The following is a 20,015-nucleotide window of genomic DNA, read 5'->3' as shown; positions in this document are numbered from 1 at the left end:
CCCCCCCCCCCCCCCGGTTAATATGCTAGAATTTGAAAATTTAAATACAAATTTGGAAAGTTTAATTTTGCTCTAAGAACTTTACTTTAGTCAACATTGTAAATAGTAGCAGGTATTTCTTAGAAGACAGGGAACTAATGTATGGTGTCTAAAGTTTTGTTGCTTTAACCTTAGGTATTCACTTTGATAAACGAACCACACAAAAACCAACTGTATCCTTCTGTTAACATTAAAAAATAAAGAGGGGGAGAGAGCTACTGTACTGCGTGAACCATACATGTGAACAAGAGTAAATTCTTTGTAATTGCACAATTCCACATTTTTTTTTTTTAAGTTCCTTCAAAAATGGAAGTGTGACTGTAGTTAATGAAAAGCTTCTCCAACCGAGGAAATGAAAAATTAAGGGATGAACTGCATAGGGCCTGTGATCATTACGGGTGAATGAGAATACTTAAATTTACAAGTTACAAAGCCACTTGCATCCAAATGCTGCAGGAACAATTAGCCTGATATTCAACTTGAAAATGTAAATCTCTTACTGATTATGAAAATAAAGATAAGGTAAAATTGTGTGGCAAGTTTTTTTCAGTCATGATTTTAAAGTAAACTATTATTATTTTATTTTGGCATTTCGCTAAACAGGCACTAATTTTTTTTCTCTCAAAAAAAAAAAAAAAAAAAAAAAGTTACAAGCAACTTATTAGCCACTACTAGCTAATAGTAAAAAAGACATCCTGTTTGTTGTTCTTGATTTGCAATTAAATTGACTGATAGTGGTTAATGTGCATGGAACTTCACAAACTAATGAGAACACATTTCTGACCCAAAGGAATTGCAGTTAAAGTTAAGATAAAAATTGGCAGAAGGCCTTAGAAGTTTATCATAGAGAAGGTGAGGGTAAAAGCTGTAAGATCACTTAGCTGGTTATGAGAGTGACGTATAGAAGATTGTTGTTAATGTCTCCTTAACTAAAGGCACTAAAAGGAAAACCATAAACAAGTGATGGATATGGTCAAGAAGAAAGTTTTAGTCAAGGCAGTCTACTTGAAGGGAGAACGGGGATTAGGAGGTAGAATTTTTACTAACAGTTATTAGAACTGGGTTAGAATAAATTCTCTGATTCTGTCCATCTGAATCCCAGCTGACAGTTCTGAAATTTCTAAGAAAGGCAAGAACCTTACACAGTTATTTTTAGTATATCTGCAAAACTTGAAGATGATGTACACTACTTAACTGCATAACTCTGGGACTGAAAAAAAAGCTAGGCACTTACACAGACTATATAAATCATGTTCATTAAGCACCCATTTCAACAGCTGTCAGTATAATGGTATTAGCTACCCCCAGACTGGTCAGCTCTCATCATATTCAGTGTTTCTTAATAGGCAGTTTCAGAGCTGCTACTAGTAGCTTCAAAAGGAAGGGGCACTAGTCAGCTTAAGGGCTGTTATTTTCTGTCATGTTGCAGGTTTCTAATAACAGCTCTTTGACAACTGCTTCACCATTTCTGACTCCAATTATTATAGTTAGACAGAGTACATTACAAAGTAGACAGTGGGACCAAAAGATATTGTGCACTTTAAGTAGTTTACATACTTAACTGATATGCTTAGAAGCAGTGTTTGTTATAACATATGCAACTGGCAAGCGAGATCCCATTATGCAGTTACATAAATTATGCTCTTTTCTGATGTGTATCATGTGAAACTGACTGTGTAAGGATTAGCAACTGGGGAAGAAAGTCCTCCTCTTCCTCCCCACCAATACAAGCAAGGTCCATATCACCCACTTGGTATGGTAGATGCTACATGCCATGTATTATGAGTGGGGAGAGGCCTACTGTTCAAAATGCTTTAAAAATAGGGCACTTCAGCTTTGGTGGATTTGTGCTTCTGTACTGCACCCCTCAGTTGAAGTATCAAAAGTAGCAGTATGCACTCCAGTCAGGGGCCACGACAGAGGGCTGCAGCTCTGCAGACCCCATTCTTCCAGGGCCTATGGTTTTCTTTGCCTCCCGAGGTGTGGGGGAAATAGAGTAGGGCCAATGTCAGTGAACCAGTATTCAATCCTGTTAGCTACATCCCAGGAGACTGGAGGTCTCTTACCTCTGCTAGAACCAGGAGATCAGGTGCAGCAAGGCATAAGGAAAGTGGGGGGCTGGAGATCACTAATCCCAGTTCTGGTGGACTTCAGGAGAGTTCACTGACACAGTGTCCTGATCTCTCCACATCCTGAGGGGCAAGAGCAGAGCACTGGTGGATGCTGGAGGACCCAGGGGTCTCCTGCTACACTATAGAATATATATATGTAACAGGAAGGGCTTCACTTTGAAGTGCCTCTAGCATTGGCGACACGTAGTGGGTGCACACGCGCCCTCTGGAAGTGCTAGCTGTGAAACTGGAAGCGCCACCAGAAGTGCACTTCCAGTTTTGCTGCTGGCTTGGCAATCAGCTGCTGGGATCTCCCCTCCCACCCCAGTCGGCAATCAGCTTCCCATCAGCAATCTGGTAATACCCTATTTTTCGAATGCTTAAAGGGTGTGCATGTCTATCCCACTTGCCCTCAGAAGAGCTTCAAAGGCATCTGAAGGGCTTTAAGTGTTACATCTGTTCACACCCAAAAGGGGACTAGAGGCTACTGTGCCTAACCATAGGTCATGCTACAGTGATTCTGCAGTGGCTATACGCCTCTTACTGCCTCAGCTAACCACACCATCCTCCTCTCCCTACCTCTGAGGAAAGCTGACACTGTACTTTGAATCCCTGCTACTTCAGCAGAGTAGCTGTGCTGCATTTTGAGTCATTAATGGATTAGCCAAATATGCATGTAGCCACCTGCACGGTGCTGAAGGACACTGGCAGAAATCCTTTTAACCCTTTGATGAACACACATTACTACTAAAGGTTAAGGGCCAAATGTCTTCCCATATTTAGCTGCTCATGGCACTAGCATAATTAAAGCATGCCTGCTCTTGTAGCCAATGACACACTATAGGTTAAGGTTGTTAGCATCATGCCCATCTACCTTTTACTTCCCAGTCAAAACTACTAGATACACATCTACAGCTAGGTCAGAGGACAGCTTTTGGCAAGAGACCAAGGCACAGCTCTTGAATTGTAGCAAGACACCATAACTGTTTGAGGAAGAAACTATGTCCAGGTATGCTACAGCTTGACATTAACAAGAAACCTGTTCACTTTAAATGAAGTCTTATTTATACATTAGTGAAACTCTAATGGGAAGCATTTTGTGTGCTAAACACCTGCTTGAGGAAAAGATGTGTTCTTTGCGCTGCCACCACTTTACCAGAGAAAGTGATACTACGAGATGCACCAGAGATTTTGAGTAATCGAAAAATGTAGTTTGTTCTCTTCTTAACCAATAAGTTGGAGGACTATCAGTCTGCCAAGAAGCATGTTTGGCATGTGCAGTTCCCATTTGCTAACAGGAACTCTACATACAGACTAAAAAGAGAAAAGTCAATGCTTCTATTCATTTTCAGTACCATTGGAGCAACTATTTAAAGGATGAGTCTAATTTCTTTTCTGAAAAACAATGATACAAGACAAGTCAGAGTAGAATGTTAGATTCCCCACAAAGCATCGGTCACACAACAGTATTGCCACAGAGGTACTACTAAAATGCTATGCAACTGTGCTTCTGTCATACTCACTTATGTAAAGTTTACATGGGGAAGCAACATTTTTTGCTAAGAGCAGAGGTATGACAGACATTATAAAACAGACATTGTTTTATTGGCAACATCAAATAAGTAATTTAGCTGACATCCTATGTCTTATTTATAAACAAAATACTATTGTACTATTGTTGTTTTATGAATGTTACCAAAGAGAAACCCATAGAAATTAACTTTCAAGCTGCTGGATAAGCTGTAATATATCCCATGACAACCCTAGTTGCTTTATTAAGCAAACAGTCTGTTCTTTAACCCAAGCAAGGGTTGGACCTTCTGAATCTCCATGTTTTTTTGTCTGACAGTATTCAGATTGCACAGAGTCAGTCTCACCATTACTCTTGCAACAGCTCTCACTGAACATGGTACCACTTCCACAGGGTCTTTCAGATTTAGTTCCATTAAACTCTTCCTCAGCTGGGATTGTACAGCTAAGGTCCATATCCTGAACTGAATCCAGTAACTCCCCAAGGTGGGGCTGTGGATGGACAGAATTCAGACACTTCAGTACATGCTCTTCATATTTGCCAACTGCATCCAGGAGATCATTTATCTTGCTCAGCAGAGCAGAATCATGTCCGTTAAGGTGACACCAAGACAGGAGAGCACTGAAGAAAAACAAAACAAAGATGAGCAAGTAGCCTGCATGCTTCCTTGAGGATGTGTGAACAGATGACAAGACAAGTTAAACTCAGACCATATCTGTGGGAACCTTGTTCACATGGGTTTTTGGGAAAGTTCAACTGGTGGAGCTGACTATCCATCCAAAGTGGTACATTCAAATTCTAATTCACTAAACAACTAAGATCATGTTAACTAGAGATGAACTGTTTAGAATTATCACATTTTAGGTAGATAGGCATCTGTGTCTGCAGGGAAGCTTGGCTTTAAATTTCAACCTGGAGTTGTGTGCCTAAACCTAATTGCCCTGTCCACAAAAATAGAGATGGGGCAGAACAGTTAAGATCTCAGCAATCAGAACACTTTCTTGTACAAGAACAGGGGTCTCTAAACACCAGGCTACTGGGCACTTGGGGCTGGTTGAGTCTTATTTGCTCCATTTATAGGAGCCAGAAACTTACACTAGGACAGCAGGTGGAGTACCTAGATTGTGGGAAACTGAGGTTTAAAATCTTATTCTAGTCAGGTCAAGCAGGAACTTGAACCTGGGTCTTTCACAGGTGAGGAGAGGTCAAATATTCTCCTTTCCCTTCGAAGCCCCTGTCACAACAAGGAGGAAAACACTTACTTTGAAAACGTTACTCTGTGGCTTCATTTTGAGAAAGGCGTTGCTAGCTGTGGTATCAACAGTTCAGCAATACTCTGTATATTCAGTGACAGAAATTCAGGCATCTAGGGCAGAGATGTCAAACTCCCCTGTGGTCCTGGGTTGGATCTGGACTACAGGTGCATTAAGGCTGCAGCAGTGGCCACCATGGCAGCAGCAGTGGTTTAGGGACTAGTGTCAATACAGGGTCCAGTGACAGTGGCAAGAGGTCCAAGAGAGTGAGTCCAGGGGTGATGGCAGTGAGACAAGCTTACTCCCAAAGGCTACGCCCAGTAAGGCAAGGAGACTCCAGATTCTATACCAGGCCATGTCTCCTCAACTTCAAAGTGGAGAAAGACTGTAATTAGTGATTAGGGACTGTAATTAGCTCTCTCCAGCATGGTGAGATAGGTTTAATTCCTAGTGCCTGCTCCAAGGATTAATTTTATACTATCCAATGTTTGTTTAATGCAAAAATAGAAGTTCCTGAAGCACGAACCAGAATCTTAGGGTCCTGCTTCCCAAGTGAGTGCTCTAACTGCTTGGATGCAGAGTCATGCTTCCTCCCGTTTAGGCCGAGTAACTCTCTTGTGCACAATGGAACAGCTTCAACAGGACTAGGGAGAAAACCCACCGCCCAAAAAAGCCTGAAGCCTGATTATTAGAGGTGGAGATGTGGGTTTGGACTTAGAACTCCTGCTTCCTGGACAAGTGCTCTGTCCAATAGGATATTACACAGCGTGATGACCATAAGCACCATCACCACTCAGTTTATTGAAAGAAAAAGATATAGACACATGGGTTTTTTTTTTTAGGAAAGTATACCAACTATGGATCCCAAGTGAATGGCAAACTCCCTGCAGTTCTGACCTAACCCCAAAAGGTGGGATTTTAGATTTTCTCCCTGTCTTCAGTGTCTCTTCTTTGCTACCTCTAGGCAGCTGGAACATGCTGGCCGTTTTGGATCACATACTGACATGCCAACATTCTACATGCATTGTATGGGGAGTACCTAGATGCCCAGCACAGAAGTCTAGATTTCTCTCAGGTTGTGCTGCCCGACTTTCAAGCACTTCTGTCTTTCGCTGACCCAAGCGCCAAACCACTTAGCACTGGAATAATAGTACAGCTAGATTTTCAAAAAGATATCATGGTCTCAAAACTTACTTTAAAATCCCTTTGAACTGGCCACAGGTCCTCATCACCTTGGCACCTTCTCTGTATCCCTGATTGAAACCCTGCTGGAGTGCACATTCTTTTCCAGCCTCAACTCCATCTCTGTAGCCTTCCTGTAAGGAAGGTGACAAGAAAGGAAGTTACTCGTGGGAATAATTACAACTGCCAAGTCAAGTATTTTACAAGCACTGTGAAAGCGCAAGCCTAAAGAAGCATTCAGTTTTTCAGAAGTTAGCTTTCTAATTTGGCTAGATGTATGCAATTCTTGCCAAGTAGAAAAGAGAGATTCCAGGAAAAGTTTTGGACTGTCATAAGAATGAGTCACAAAGCTGGTGGTGTTGACAGCATTTTGCCAGAATCGGAGACAGTGAGATCAGGAAACAGTGTTAGCATACTTCACATCTGCTTGTTTATGCTACAGTAGATTGATTAGAGACAGGCAAAATAGCAAAATTATTATATATTGGTTGCTATGGATAAGATGTTATTGATGTCAACAGCATGTTCTGCTTTAAAAAAAAATAGTAAAAGTTGGTCCTTGTCCCTCAATTGCCAGTGTTTATCACCTTCATGAAACAACATCTTTATGAATCAGCATTTTACAACACTTAACCTTTTACATGTTCAGTTTACTATATAAATTGTCAATATACAAAACCCTTATGAGAGAGATGTCTATTATTTTAGAAAAGTAGATGACAGAGCGGGATGAAGTTACTTGCCCAAGGCCACAAAGAAGGTCAGTGGCAAAGCTACAAATCGAGGTTAGAAGACTTTTCAAGTCCGCCACACCTCTCGGTTCCCACCTTTTTAAAGACAGAAAGCAGCAGATATTTAGCAACAGTTCTGCTATGATGGTGTTCCCTATCAAAAAGGTGAATGATCACATGACTTATTTTGCATATTTTTGCCACTAAGCATGTGTGTCTGTTGATGCACTGGAATTTGTAAGCAGAAAGCCCATGAGTATTTGCAGGAATAGATTTATGTACAATTACGCAGCAAGAGTCCATCGTTATAAAATGTAACTGAATAGTGAATGTGTGTGACTATTTAATCTGGGGTAGATTAAATATTCAGAATTGTGGTTATAAATTTTGGATTTTCAGGAATACTCAGGCACTGTCTCTTAATAAAAGAGTCTCAAATATGTTCCACTTGGTATCATTTCATTAATTCTGTTCAATTTTCAAGTCACTCAGAAGAAACTGAACCATCATGATCTTTAATAAGGCTGTGCAAAACTTTGGTAGCCAATTTGATTCGGAGGAGATCTGGCCTGATTTGGTGGCCAAATCTCCAAATTGAATCAGGACACCCATTAAAAGATCCAAAGCGAATTGGAAGCCTCTGAATTGATTCGGCGCCAATTCGGAGATTCGTCCATAAAGTAAACAGACAGCAGTCCTCTACCACGCTGGACACAGCTGCTTCCAGCTGGTAAGTCTGTTGTGATGGGCAGAGGGGGGAGGAAAGGGGCATGAGGCGGGGGGTAGATCAACGCCCCCACAGCGAGGGAGGAATTGGGGCTGGGACAAGCTGTCCAGCTGGGGTAAGGGGACGGGAGTCTCCTGCTACTACGTGCCATTGGTCCGGGAGGGCATGGGAGCAGGCGAGTGTCCCCAGATCTGCGCGGGGCAGGCTGGGCCGGGCAGCGCTCCAGGAGGCTAGCTTCAGCTGTCTGCCACCAGGCTGCGCTCTCTGGCGAAGGTGGGGCCTGGGCTGTGCTCCTGGCACCTAGCTCCAGCTGCAGTCCTGAGTGCAGCCCTGGCTCCAGCCATCCCACAGAGTGCAGTGAAGTAGGGGCTATGGGGGGGCTGCAGCAACCCTAAAATTCCCCACAGCCCCTGCCGCTGGCCCCTCCCCAATCCAGGTCCACGCGCCCACCCCAATGCACTGCTGCTGCTTGCCCAGCCAGGGCATGGTGGGGTGAAGCCGCGGCTTGTCCAGGAGGCACAGGGAAGCTGCAACAGCTTCTGCTGCTGCACGCCACTTGTCTGAGGCAGTGCAGTGGCACAGCCCTGCGCCTCCCTGCCCCGGCTGGGCAAGCAGTGGGAAGGCATAGCCTCCACTCCCAGTGCCTTCTGCCTGGAGCAAGCTGCATCTGCACTGTGCGCCCCCCTGGCTGGACTGCGGCGGCAGGGCAGAGCCCCTGCTCCCAGCACCTTCTGCCCAGAGCGAGCCACGTCTCTATCATGCTCCCTCCCCTCCCGGCTGGGGAAGCAGAAGCAGGGTATAGCCCCTGCTCGCAGTGCTGCCACGCCCACATCCTGCACTCCCCCTGCCCCGACTGGGCAGCTTGTCCCAGCCCCAATCCCCACCTTGCTGTGGGGACACTGATCTGCATGCCCCCCCACCCCTCCCCTTCTTTCCTGCCTCTGCCCACCACAACAAACTTATCAGCTGGAGGCAGCTGTGTCCAGCACGGTCAAGGACTGCTGCCTGTTCAGTCTATGGCTGAATCCCCGAATTGGCGCCAAATCTTTGGATCTGATTCAGCTGAATTGAATCAGGACAGTGACTCGAATCACTGAATCAAATCACTGTCCTTCCGAACTGGCCGAATCCGAATCAAATACTTGCCGCTTTGCACAGGCCTAATCTTTAAGCAGACATCCTTACTTTTGCTTATTTAAGCAAGCATCATTTAAGCAGTAGAAAAGAAAATAGCTACAAGGCTACTGGAAATCTCATGACGGTGATAAAGATTACCTTGATCCTTTTCTCCATGGTGCTCTTCCACTCTTTTTGTACAAGGTGCATCTCATCAGCATCTTCATCGAATACATCCTCGCTGGTCCTGCTGACTGCAGCTTGTACCCAGGACATGGTAGCAGGAGCTCCTAGGAACACCGCACGTACAGTAAGATGCCAAACAGATCTTCCACCACAGCGCTGTCAGAACCCCAGGCAGGAAGGGCAGGTTTTTGAGGAAAACTAACCTCAGAAACCAGTGATCCCAATTTCAGGTCTACTTTCACACTGCATCAAGATGCCATCGTCTGTCAAAGTGAGCATGGCAGATTGTGTCAAAGGAAACTACCTTGTGTATCTCAATTTCTTGGCTTTTTCCAGCACTTACCCCCTCCACAGCTCCTCTGAAACAACACCTGAGTCCTCAATACTATTTGTACCCGTTTTGGGGACCAAGACACCACCTCAAGCTCCAATCCTGCCAAGACTGGTGTCCTTAACTTTGTGCGCAATAAGTAGCTCGATTGACTTCACGGTGATGGACAGTTATATTTAACTGAATCGCGGCGGGACTGGAGCTCGGCTCCTAACGGGGAGTTTTACCCTGAGGAGTTTCCTAGCGGTGGCATCAAGCGGGACCCAGCGGCTTGTGGCGCCTTCTGGCTGGAAGGACCGCACTCAAACCCCGCCCCTTCCCCGGGCCGACGGAAACAGCACGCGAAGGGGTCGGGGCCGGAGGCGTAGGCCCCGCCCCCTGCTCCTAGGTGCGCGCGCGCAGTGGCACTCACGTGGGGCCGGCCCAGGCGCGCGCGGCTCCGTCTCTTCCGGGGCGGGGCCGAGAGTGGGTTGGGCTCCGCCGGACGGAGAGGGCGGGGCCCCCCAGCCCAGCCCCGCCCCGCCCCGCCCCCAGGCGGAAGCCAGCACCTTCCAGTGGCGAGCGCCGCGCGGGGCGGGGCCCGGAGGAGGGGTAGGGGAGGTGCTGGAGTGGCCGTTGCACCTCACAAGCGCTGGCCCTGCTCGGGGGAGGGTGCTGCTGCCTGCAGCCTGCCGGGCCCTGGGCGGCGGGGGCAGGCTGCGAACGGCAGCGCCGTCTCGAGCCCCAGGCCTGAGGGAGCTGCATGCGCGCCTCGGGGGGAGGGGCTGGGGCAGCACAGCCCGCTCCTGCGCCGCCCTTCGCCTAGACGCGCCGTCTGCCACGACCCAGCGGGTCCCCCGACCCCGTATACTCTCAGTACCCGTCCCGGGCAGGGAGATTCAAGGGCGGGGCAGAAGGAGGCGGATGTGACGTGTACTCAGGTCAGCGGGGAGGAGGCGGGGCAGGCACCTGCCTACACCCAGCTGTTCCCACCCCGCTTGTATGAGGGAGGCAGTGGCTGTAGAAAGGTATTTTTTAGGACAGTATACCCGCTATGGATCCCGAGTGAATGGTAAAGTCTCCCTGCAGTTCTGACCTAACCCCAAAAGGTGGGATTTTAGATTTTCTCCCTGTCTTAAGTGTCTCTTCTTTGCTACGTCTAGGCAGCTGGAGCATGCTGGCCGTTTTGGATCATATACTGAGATGCCAACATCTCTACATGCATTGTATGGGGAGTACCTAGATGCCCAGCACAGAAGTCTCGATTTCTCTCAGGTTGTGCTGCCCGACTTTCAAGCACTTCTGTCTTTCGCTGACACAAGTGTCAAACCACTTAGCACTGGAATAATAGTACAGCTAGATTTTCAAAAAGATATCATGGTCTCAAAACTTACTTTAAAATCCCTTTGAACTGGCCACAGGTCCTCATCATCTTGGCACCTTCTCTGTATCCCTGATTAAAACCCTGCTGGAGTGCACGTTCTTTTCCAGTCTCAACTCCATCTCTGTAGCCTTCCTGTAAGGAAGGTGACAAGAAAGGAAGTTACTCGTGGGAATAATTACAACTGCCAAGTCAAGTATTTTACAAGCACTGTGAAAGCGCAAGCCTAAAGAAGCATTCAGTTTTTCAGAAGTTAGCTTTCTAATTTGGCTAGATGTATGCAATTCTTGCCAAGTAGAAAAGAGAGATTCCAGGAAAAGTTTTGGACTGTCAGAAGAATGAGTCACGAAGCTGGTGGTGTTGATAGCATTTTGCCAGAATCGGAGACAGTGAGATCAGGAAACAGTGTTAGCATACTTCACATCTGCTTGTTTATGCTACAGTAGATTGATTAGAGACAGACAAAATAGCAAAATTATTATAAATTGGTTGCTATGGATAAGACCTGTCATTGACGTCAACAGCATGTCCTGCTTTAAAAAAAGGGGGTAAAAGGTGGCCATTGTCTCTCTCTTATCAGTGTTTATCACCTTCATGAAACAACATCCTTATGAATCTGCATTTTATCACACTTAACCCTTTGCATGTTCAGTTTAATTGTCAATATACAACACCCTTGTGAGAGATATGTCTATTTAGAAAAAGAAGATAGAGTGGGATGAAGTTACTTGCCAGCAGATGCAGGGACCCTGCCCCAACTGTACCCACCTTCTGCTTATGTGAGGTAGGCTCATGGCTCTGGGTGGCAGTTTGCTCAGTAGCCTGTTTCTGCTAGTGCTGGTTTCTGTGGGGATGAAAGGAAGGGGTTGCCTGGTTTGAGAGACCAGAGTTTGTATGTGTGTGTGCGTGTGTGTAGCGCACAAGGCGGATATTGTAACAGGTCTAGGTGGCCAGTAGGCCTTCGTATGGGTGTGTGGGTGCGGTTTTTGTAACGGGTTAAGGTTTTCTTTGTGGAGTGATACTTGGAGTGTAGATATGTATAACCTCATATACATATAGACAAACATTTTTACAAAAAACAAGTGTGCAAACAGAGTTTAAGATTGCATATTATTCCATTTTATTTTGCTTTGTTAAATTATTGCAGACTTAGTTTTTGCTCTCTGTCAAGCCAGTTTGTACTATTCAGTTTATGTTGTTCTATTCAACGGATTCATATTCAGCTTTTGCTCTCTGTGCACATGAATCAGCTTTATTTGCTGTGTTAAATGGATTCATATTCAGTTTCTGCTCTCTCAAGTCAGTTCACGTGAATCAGTTTATTTTGCTCTGTTATTTTGATTCATATTTGGTTCTTGCTCTCTCTGCACATGAATCAGCTTATTTTGCTCTGTTAAATGGATTCATATACAGCTTTTGCTGTCTCTCAAGCCACTTCACATGAATCAGTTTATTTTGCTATGTTAAATCTTTTCTTATTCAGTTTTTCATTCTCTTAAACCAGTTCATATTTTTCAGGTTTTTACTTTATTAAAACTGTTCGTATTCTGTTTATTTTGATCTCTCTGCTTTGCATTCTTTGATTTAGACATTAGATATTGCTCATTTTTGTGTGTGTTTTTTCTGCACTCCGATTGCCTTCTTGGAAATACTTACCCAGATTTACACACACGTCAAATAATTCAGTTACTTCTGATTTTTTGCTTTCTGTTTGCCTGTTTACATTGTTTGCGCTGCCTTTGGTTTGTGTGAACTTCAGGAAATTTTAAAGGTGGAAGGCATATCAATATATAACCACGGATAGTAAAACACCAAAGTTTGGAAAGGCAAGTGTTTTGCAGATGGAGATGACTTAAAGGATTCTTTCTTAAAATGTGCTGAGGATTTTGCAAATAAGAAAGACGCCATTGCTCACATTGATGAAATGCCGCTGTCATCCAGGACTGTTCAAAGGCAAATAGATGAAATGGCAACTAATGTTAGCAGACAAGTGACTCAAGACCTCCATGCTTATGATGTGATGAGCCTTGCACTGGGTGAAAGCACAGACATAAATGATATCCCCCATCTTGCTATAATTGTTTGATATTTTGTCTCTGGGGAAGTTTTGGAAGAATTGTTTTCTTTGAGTGCTGTGCAAAGCACAACAAAAACCAGTGTTATACTTAATGTTGTCAAAGTTATTTTCACACTGCAACAAATTGACCTGCACAAAGCGTTCTCTGTTACCACTGATGGCGCACCTGCTATGATGGGTAAAGCAGCTGGATTTGTAAAGCTTCTGGAAACTTAGATTGGACATCCTCTTGTAAGTTTCTATTGTATTATTCATCAGGAGAGCCTGTGCGCTAAGATTTCATCTTCTGGTTTAAATGAAATCATGACAACGGTGTGAAAATGTCAGCTTTTTGATTGCCCAGTCCTCTTTGACACACAGGATTCCGTGAACTTTTAAATGATGTGGATTTTGCATATGGAGATTTAGTGCTGCACAGTAATGTACACTGGTTGAGTCGAGGTAACATGCTCAAGCGATTTGTTGCTTGTCTCGAATCCATCTAGTTGTTTCTTGAAAAAAGTGGTCAGAAATATGCAGACCTTATTGATGACAGGTGGCTAACAAAACTGGTGTTTTTGACAGACATCACATCGCATTTAAATGATTTGAATACTAGGTTACAAGGAACACAGAAAACCATCCTTCAGCTGTCTGATGACTGGAAAGCTTTCTGTGATAAGTTGTCTGTTTTCAGATGAGATATCGAAACGTCTGCTTTCTGTTACTACCCCAGTCTGAAAATCCATTCCGAGCAGCATGAATTGAATAATAGGAATATATGCAACAACATAGGACAGCTGGAAGATGAGTACACCAGGCATTTCCAAGACTTTTGCAACAGAGGACTCATGTTTTCATTTCTTGTGAACCTGGACAGTACTAGGGAAAGTGATATCAAACTGCAGTACTTTCAGTGGATGAACACTGAAGGATTTGAATTGGAACTCCTTGACTTTCAGTGCTCATGCATCTAGGCGCTGAAGTTCACATCACTGCAAGGTGAATTTGAGAATGAAAGGGACTGGTAACTCAAAATTACATTATGTTGGTCTTCCCTTTCTGAAAAGTATGCATGCGTAAATAAGTAACTTTTGCCTTGCTGCCTGTCTTTAGATCTACTTATCACTGTGAACAAGTGTTTTCACAAATGAAAACCATAGTCGGTCCTATGAGAAACCATCTGATGACTGAGCATTTGGATTCATATTTGTGTCTAACAACCAGCTACCAGTCTAACATCTCCAAACTCAGCTGTCAGAAGCAGGGCCAAGGCAGCCACTGAGAAAAGATTTTTATTTGAGAGCATTTTTACTTGTTTATGGCAGTGAATACAGAGCATCTATTTTAAGGAATTAAGTAAGTGTATCCTTAAAGAACCAACATTTTCCATGGCAACATCTCTTTGGAGAGTATGGGTGTGGTGTAGGGGTGCCACATGAAGATCCAGGATGTGATCTTCCAAGCCTCACTGTAAAGGCCAAGGTCAATCAGGTGTCAACCCCTGTTTCTCTCTATTCTATCCACCATTTAAGGCCAAGGTATAGTGGGTGAAGGAAGAGAAGACAGGAGTAGTGTTGGTAGGAGTGGGGTAGGACCCTGTGACCAAGGGCCTTCTCTGCCCCCTGCCACAATATCACCAGGTTTCTCTTTTCTCCCCCCTTTGTTTTCCTTCCTCTCTTTTCTCTCCCCCCTCTTTTTTCTTCCTCTCTCTCTTTTTCTCTGTCATCACAATATGTTCAAAAAAAGAATACACAACAACAAAGGTAGTATATGAAGTTTTATATATTGTCATCAGGTATAGAATTTTTAGAAAACCTGGCATTTACTGTAAAACAACAACAACAACAAACAACATCTATGATGATATGTGGACAAACTTGAGAGAGTCCAAAGAAGAGCCATCTGTATGATCAGAGTCTTAAAAAGCAAGCCATATGAGGAAAGGCTGAGGGATTTGGGACTCTTCAGCCTGAGGGAAAGAAGGCTGAGAGGGCATCTGATAGCAGTTTACCACTACATTAGGGGAATACATCAAGGGCTCGGTGAGCAACTGTTCACCAGGGCACCTGAGGGGAAAACCAGGAATGATGGCCACAAACTCCTGGAAGATCAATTCAGACTCAACATTAGGAAAAACTTCTTCATAGTCAGGGTGTCCAGACTGTGGAATAAGCTCCCTCCAGAGGTGGTGCAATCACCTATCTTGGAAATCTTCAAGAGGGCACTAGACATAGTCACCTTCCTGGGGTCACTTGACCCCCAGTTATCTTTCCTGCTTGGTGCAGCGGGCTGGACCCGATGATTTTCCGAGGTCCCCTCTGGCCTTACAATCTATGAATCTATGATTAACTATATTAATATTCAGTGTGTCCTGCCATGTTCCCCCCACCCTGGTTTTGTTTTCCTGGCATGCTGGCACTCCAGCACCTTACAAGGTAGATATTGCAGGTTTTTTTGGCACTCCAGCCAAAAAAGTTGCCTACTCCTGCTCTGTGGACTGGATCCAGTCTACAGGCCATAAGTTGCTGGCCTCTAATATAGATCACCAATGCAAGTCACTTACTCTTTTTGTGCCTCAGTTTGCAAATGTATAAAATTAGTAGCAGCTCGCTGGGGTATTGTCAGACTTTTAGTGATTATAAAGCATACTTTGGTTATAGAATGGAAAGTGCTAAATAAGTATGGTAGGAGTTCCAGTTAGGCTAGGCTGTAGTTACGCTATGCTGTAGTAAGCTATGGTGCCAAAAAAGAGGAGGGAAGAAATGGGCCTCATGACCGCTGGATGACCTGACAAAAAAAGAAGAAAAACAAAACAAAACACATTAATGAGCAAAAAAGGCACTGGTACAGAAAAGTGCGTATGAAGACAGCAGCTGAACAACTCTAGGATGAATGTAAAAAGTAAGAAAACTAATGAGACAGAGACAACAAGAGATGAAGCATAGGTATGTAAACTTTGCAAACAAAACAAAGATTAACATCTCGAGGAATACTTTGTGCAATTAAACCACCTCTATTAACTGACTTCCTCTATTAAATTACTTGTTTCTGCCTATCCCTTTGGTCCATTACAATTAGGTTTTATACAGCATCCAAATGGGAAAAGGTAGGGGGAGCAAGACAGGGAAAGTGGGATGAAAACTCGGTAATGGGGAAAAAGACACAGATTCAGTAATTTCACGACCAAATAAAAAGGAGTCAGAAAGGACTCTGGCTGATGTATTCATACTCCATAGGCCAGTGATTCTCAACCAGGGTGCTGTGAAATCCTTCTAAGGCTGGCACATGGTGCTATGCAAATGTTATGGTTATGCTACATGATTCACAAGATCAACTTAAGAGATTTCAAATAGGAATCCATAGTATTAAAAACAGGCTGACCCGTTGTGGGCTTTTTGAGCTCTTTGCAACAGAAGAATTGCTCCAGTATTTTTTTGGTAGTCAAAACATGAGTGAAAGCGGGACACGTTTTGAGTCTAACAAGACTATGAACCAATGCCACAGACCTCTGGATCTACAATAGTTCTCCAGATCAGGGGTGTCAAACTCATCTGGTGTGGATGAGTGATGCAGGACCAGTCCACTGCATGCAGTGCTTGCTCTGGCCAGTCCAGGCTTGTACTAAACGTGGCACTTGTACAGGTTTGGTTTGGGAAGCATGTGGGCACCTGGTGCCCAATCCAGCTGGTCCAGGACCCATGCTGCATGGACCCTGGACAGGTTGGGGTGGGGAAGCACAATCAAATGAACATCTCTAAACACAAAAGGGGTGGAGGATTGTTAGGCCTCCTCAGACAACCTTGAACCTGCTTAATAGTAAATAGATGGCAGGCAAAAGGGTTTAATACGTGCAGGCTGACCTACTGCCTGGCCTACATCTGAAGGCTTTGAGTTCAAGTTAGCAGACACCAAGAGGTTAAGTTTCAAAAACTGTATTAAGTCGTTATACAAACCATAAAAAAACCCACAAGATGTTACAACTGGAGAACAGGCAAAATACACTATACACAAGCAATGAACCACAATGGACAACTATATACAGCACTATATACACAATACCAACACTGGATGCTAGTATACCACACCCACAGACCCTGTCACCATAAGGCTCTGACACAGGGTCAGACAATTATTTTGGACGGAGGGCCACTTACCCAGTTTTGGCAAGCTGTAGAGGGCTGCATAGGTAGCCCCACACCTTGACAGGTGCCCCGCCCCCTGGTCACCACCTTGGGACCAATGTCCCAGTGCCTTGGGACCAATGTCTCAGGGCCAGCACCACTGGGGCCCAGAGCAAGGCACAGGCTGGTAGGGGTCTGTGAAGCTGGGCTGGGTTGCACCAGCAGGGAGAGCGGGGGAGCTGGCTCAGCTCCATAGAGCCCCTGCTGGGTGGGCCCCTGTACTCCTGCTGCCCTGCTCTAGGCCCCACTGACGCTGGCCCTGGGACATTGGTGTGGGCCCCATGCACCCGCTCACTCCCAGTGCCCCCCAGCCCCACGGTACAGGCGGGGGTCAGCGTGCAGCCCTGAAACCCTGCTTCCGGGCAGGGAACGAGCTGGTGCTGAGTGTGGGGAAAAGTGGCCTCTCCTTCACCCCGTGGCCGGTGCTTCCTGCTGCAGCCGCTGTGGGCTGCGAGCGGCTGCAGCATGGGGCACTGGCCATGTGGCGGGGCAGGGGCGGCTTTTGCCGCACTCAGTACCAGCTTGTAACTTGCAGCCACTGCTAGCCTGGGCCCTGCGCCGGCTCCAGGCTTGCCCATCAGGGCTATGCCTTGGTGGCAGCAGCTGTGGCCCCCCTGCTTGTCATGCTGGGCAGTGTTTGCCACCACCACCTCTGGGCTGTACAGTGCGCGAGCCCTTCCTCAATGATGTGGGGCAGTGGAGACTCTGGACCTCAGTGTTCTAGGCAAAGTATTCCAGAGCATCCAGATGCACTCTCACTATGCACTCATTGTAACAATCTTGCAGGAGGCACTCCTACTTTGGGAGGCACTCACAGCACAGAGGGCACTCCCGCTGCAACTCAGTGATGTGCATACACCACAGATCCAAGCAACAGACTATGACCCACACACCACATGTGTCTGTTGCACACACCACAGCACGCACACACACTGTAGCACAGGACTCCTATTTAGAAATGCAAAACTCGAGAACTTTTGGTTCAGAGATGGTACCTTCTATTAGACCAACTAAGAAGTCGCAAAATAATTTATCTTTTTCTGCAAGTTTTCAGGCGCACACACCCTTCCTCAGACTCAGGGAAAATTAAAGATGGTAAAAATTCCCCATAGGTAAAAAATAAACTTCATTTTTGCACAGAGGAAGCTGAAGGTGGAAGTCTGTTCCTCTGGGTCCATGAGAGTGTCTTTGTGAGTTGCTCTTTGATGTGCAGATAAGGCAGGATTCCTTCCCTACTGGTGTCAGATGGCAGGCAGGCAGGGAGGTGTAGAGGAAGGCTGTGTGTGCTGGAAAGCTTGCAGAAAAAGATAATTTCTTTGTGATTTCTTTGTTGGTCTAATAAAAGGTATCATCTCTGAACCAAGAGTTCTAGAGTTTTGCATTTCTTTTGTCTCAGAGCAACACGGCTACCAAATACATCCCCGGTGCCCTCCTATTTATATAGTCTGTTTGTCAGTCATTGCTCTTCCCGCCAGTGATGTTATGAGCCAATCAAAGCCTTATGTACATGACACTCATCTACTTTTCACACATCTCTCTTTTGCACTCAGCACTCCATTTCACTCAGTTCCCCGGTCAGATGTTACCAGAACTGCAAATGCTCCAGGCCGCTTAATGAGATGGAACTGGGTCACATGATGCATAATGAGGCTATGATGTCATAAAGGGCAGAAGTTCAGGCCTTCTGGAATCCTCCAACCCTCTAGTCATATGAGGCAAATCCAATAGAGATGCAAGTCTGGGCTTCTACTATGGGAGCCACATTTGGTGCCTGTCCCAGATGGAGGTGCTTGTCCTGGAGCAACTTGTGTGGATGTGTTGTGTAGTCTGAGTCCTGGGCCTTGTGCACACAGCCGGTCAGGAGTGCACTGACACCGTGTGGATCGATTCCAGCCTGGTGGTTGGCATGGGGGGCCAGAGAAGGGGGCGCTGCAGCTGCATGCAGCTGGTGGGCCAGGTCTTTGATTCCCATACTTTAGATCTGGCAAGATGAGGAGAACAGAAGGACAGAATAACAAGACAGACCCAGCGCTCTATGCACTGGACTTCATTGCTTCTCCTGGGAGAAGGAGCGACAGAAACAAGCTGGGAAGCAGAGAGGTTGCTCCAGGGGTGGATCCAGAAGGGTGCAGCTGCCCTCTGCTCCCCCTTCCCTCTTCCTTTTGGATTGGACCTGCTTGGGCCTCTGGGGATTTTTTTAAAGTCCCCAGCACAGACAAGAATTCCACCCCCCTTGCTTGGAGGCACATGCCCTCCCCCTGCCTCTGGGGCATCAGGGAAGCAGCAGCTGCCACAGTGCTTTCAGAGGCAGCCACGATGTCTTACGCCGGAAGCTCCTTGCCCTACCCCCACTCCCCTGGTAGTTCGACCTACTACCACCTCAACTACAGACTCCTGCGCTTGCAGCCCGCGGCCACCTTGACTAAGGGCATGCTGGCATCACGGCCTTTGCAAGCAATGTGCTGTGGCCATCTTGAGTAAGGATCACCCCTCCCTTACCCATTGTGGGGAATGCAGGGAAAACGGTGGCCATCTTAATGGTTGGCTGGCTTTAAGCCCACTTGAGGCAGTGGAGCCTGTAATGGGCAAAAGGAGTTATGCTCAGGCTCTTAGCATAACTTTAGGCCTTCCCGGAACTAAGCAATTAAATTGTACAGTGTGCGTTATAAGGCAGTGGGAAAAGTGAGTGGTGTGATTGGTATGGTGGGCTAACCAGTTACAGTACTTTCCCCAAAAAGAAAGGAAACAAAAAATGGAATAGGATTGGAGTACCTTATCTAAGAAGATGAGGTAAGAAACTTGAGGATTGGACAGTTTGAGATGAGAAAATTACAAAAGCAGTGGGCAAACAAGGAGACTGTGTATGTTTGTGTTGCCACCCTGGGGAGACAGGAGCAATCTTGGAATTCTTGTTTGAACAACGAGGAATCCCAAAACTAGCATCCCACACACCCAACAGAGAACCTGAGGCCGGTACCACCGAAGGTCGCTGCTGTAATGTCTGAAGGAACCGCTTGCCAGGTCATATTACAAGGAAGAAAACTTGTAATAAGCTTAGAGATTACTATTAACAGTTCACTTGATACCAAATCAGATGACGGACCATGTCAGTCTTTGGGGGTCTCTGGTAAAAGGCAGCAGAGCCCTGGTAGCCATCTTTAGTAAAGGCAAAAGTAATGGCCAAGGCCGGGGCTGGCTTAGCGTGAGG

The 20,015-nt window shown here is 45.7% G+C and overlaps 1 protein-coding gene and 1 long non-coding RNA gene across 4 annotated transcripts in view; one reads left to right on the top strand and one right to left on the bottom strand.

Annotated features, from left to right (window-relative positions):
• Positions 1-3,731: 3,731 nt before the first annotated feature.
• YAE1D1 (Yae1 domain containing 1) lies at positions 3,732-9,518 on the bottom strand. 3 transcript variants are annotated; one of them, XM_019509082.1, is made up of 4 exons: positions 9,435-9,518; positions 8,850-8,980; positions 6,129-6,250; positions 3,732-4,302 (listed from the first exon to the last, which is right to left on the bottom strand). In XM_019509082.1, the coding sequence occupies exons 2-4, from the start codon at positions 8,964-8,966 to the stop codon at positions 3,867-3,869; spliced, it is 675 nt and encodes a 224-aa protein (XP_019364627.1). In that variant the 5' UTR covers positions 8,967-8,980; positions 9,435-9,518; the 3' UTR covers positions 3,732-3,866. The 3 variants fall into 3 exon arrangements, with proteins under 3 accessions (XP_019364627.1, XP_019364624.1, XP_019364626.1); XM_019509079.1 differs by having other exon boundaries at positions 9,220-9,517; XM_019509081.1 differs by lacking the exon at positions 9,435-9,518 and adding an exon at positions 9,080-9,213.
• A 652-nt stretch (positions 9,519-10,170) lies between these two features.
• LOC109291868 overlaps positions 10,171-20,015 on the top strand; it is a 44,704-nt gene continuing 34,859 nt past the window's right edge. Inside the window, exon 1 of the long non-coding RNA XR_002095967.1 lies at positions 10,171-10,295. This is a non-coding gene — a long non-coding RNA (uncharacterized LOC109291868). The remainder of the gene's footprint in view (positions 10,296-20,015) is intronic.

This window comes from Gavialis gangeticus, unplaced genomic scaffold (assembly GCF_001723915.1).
Source record: "Gavialis gangeticus isolate Ggan-Ray unplaced genomic scaffold, GavGan_comp1, whole genome shotgun sequence".
Classification (NCBI taxonomy): Eukaryota; Metazoa; Chordata; order Crocodylia; family Gavialidae; genus Gavialis; species Gavialis gangeticus.
This window is presented reverse-complemented; position numbering and strand designations above follow the sequence as displayed.

Coding starts and splice junctions, on each gene's coding strand:
- YAE1D1 (XM_019509082.1), bottom strand. CDS start 8,966: ATGTCCTGGGTACAAGCTGCAGTCAGCAGGACCAGCGAGGATGTATTC. Junction 6,251..8,849: donor CCATGGAGAAAAGGATCAAG/GTAATCTTTATC, acceptor CCTTCCTTACAG/GAAGGCTACAGAGATGGAGT. Junction 4,303..6,128: donor CAGTTCAAAGGGATTTTAAA/GTAAGTTTTGAG, acceptor GTTTTTCTTCAG/TGCTCTCCTGTCTTGGTGTC.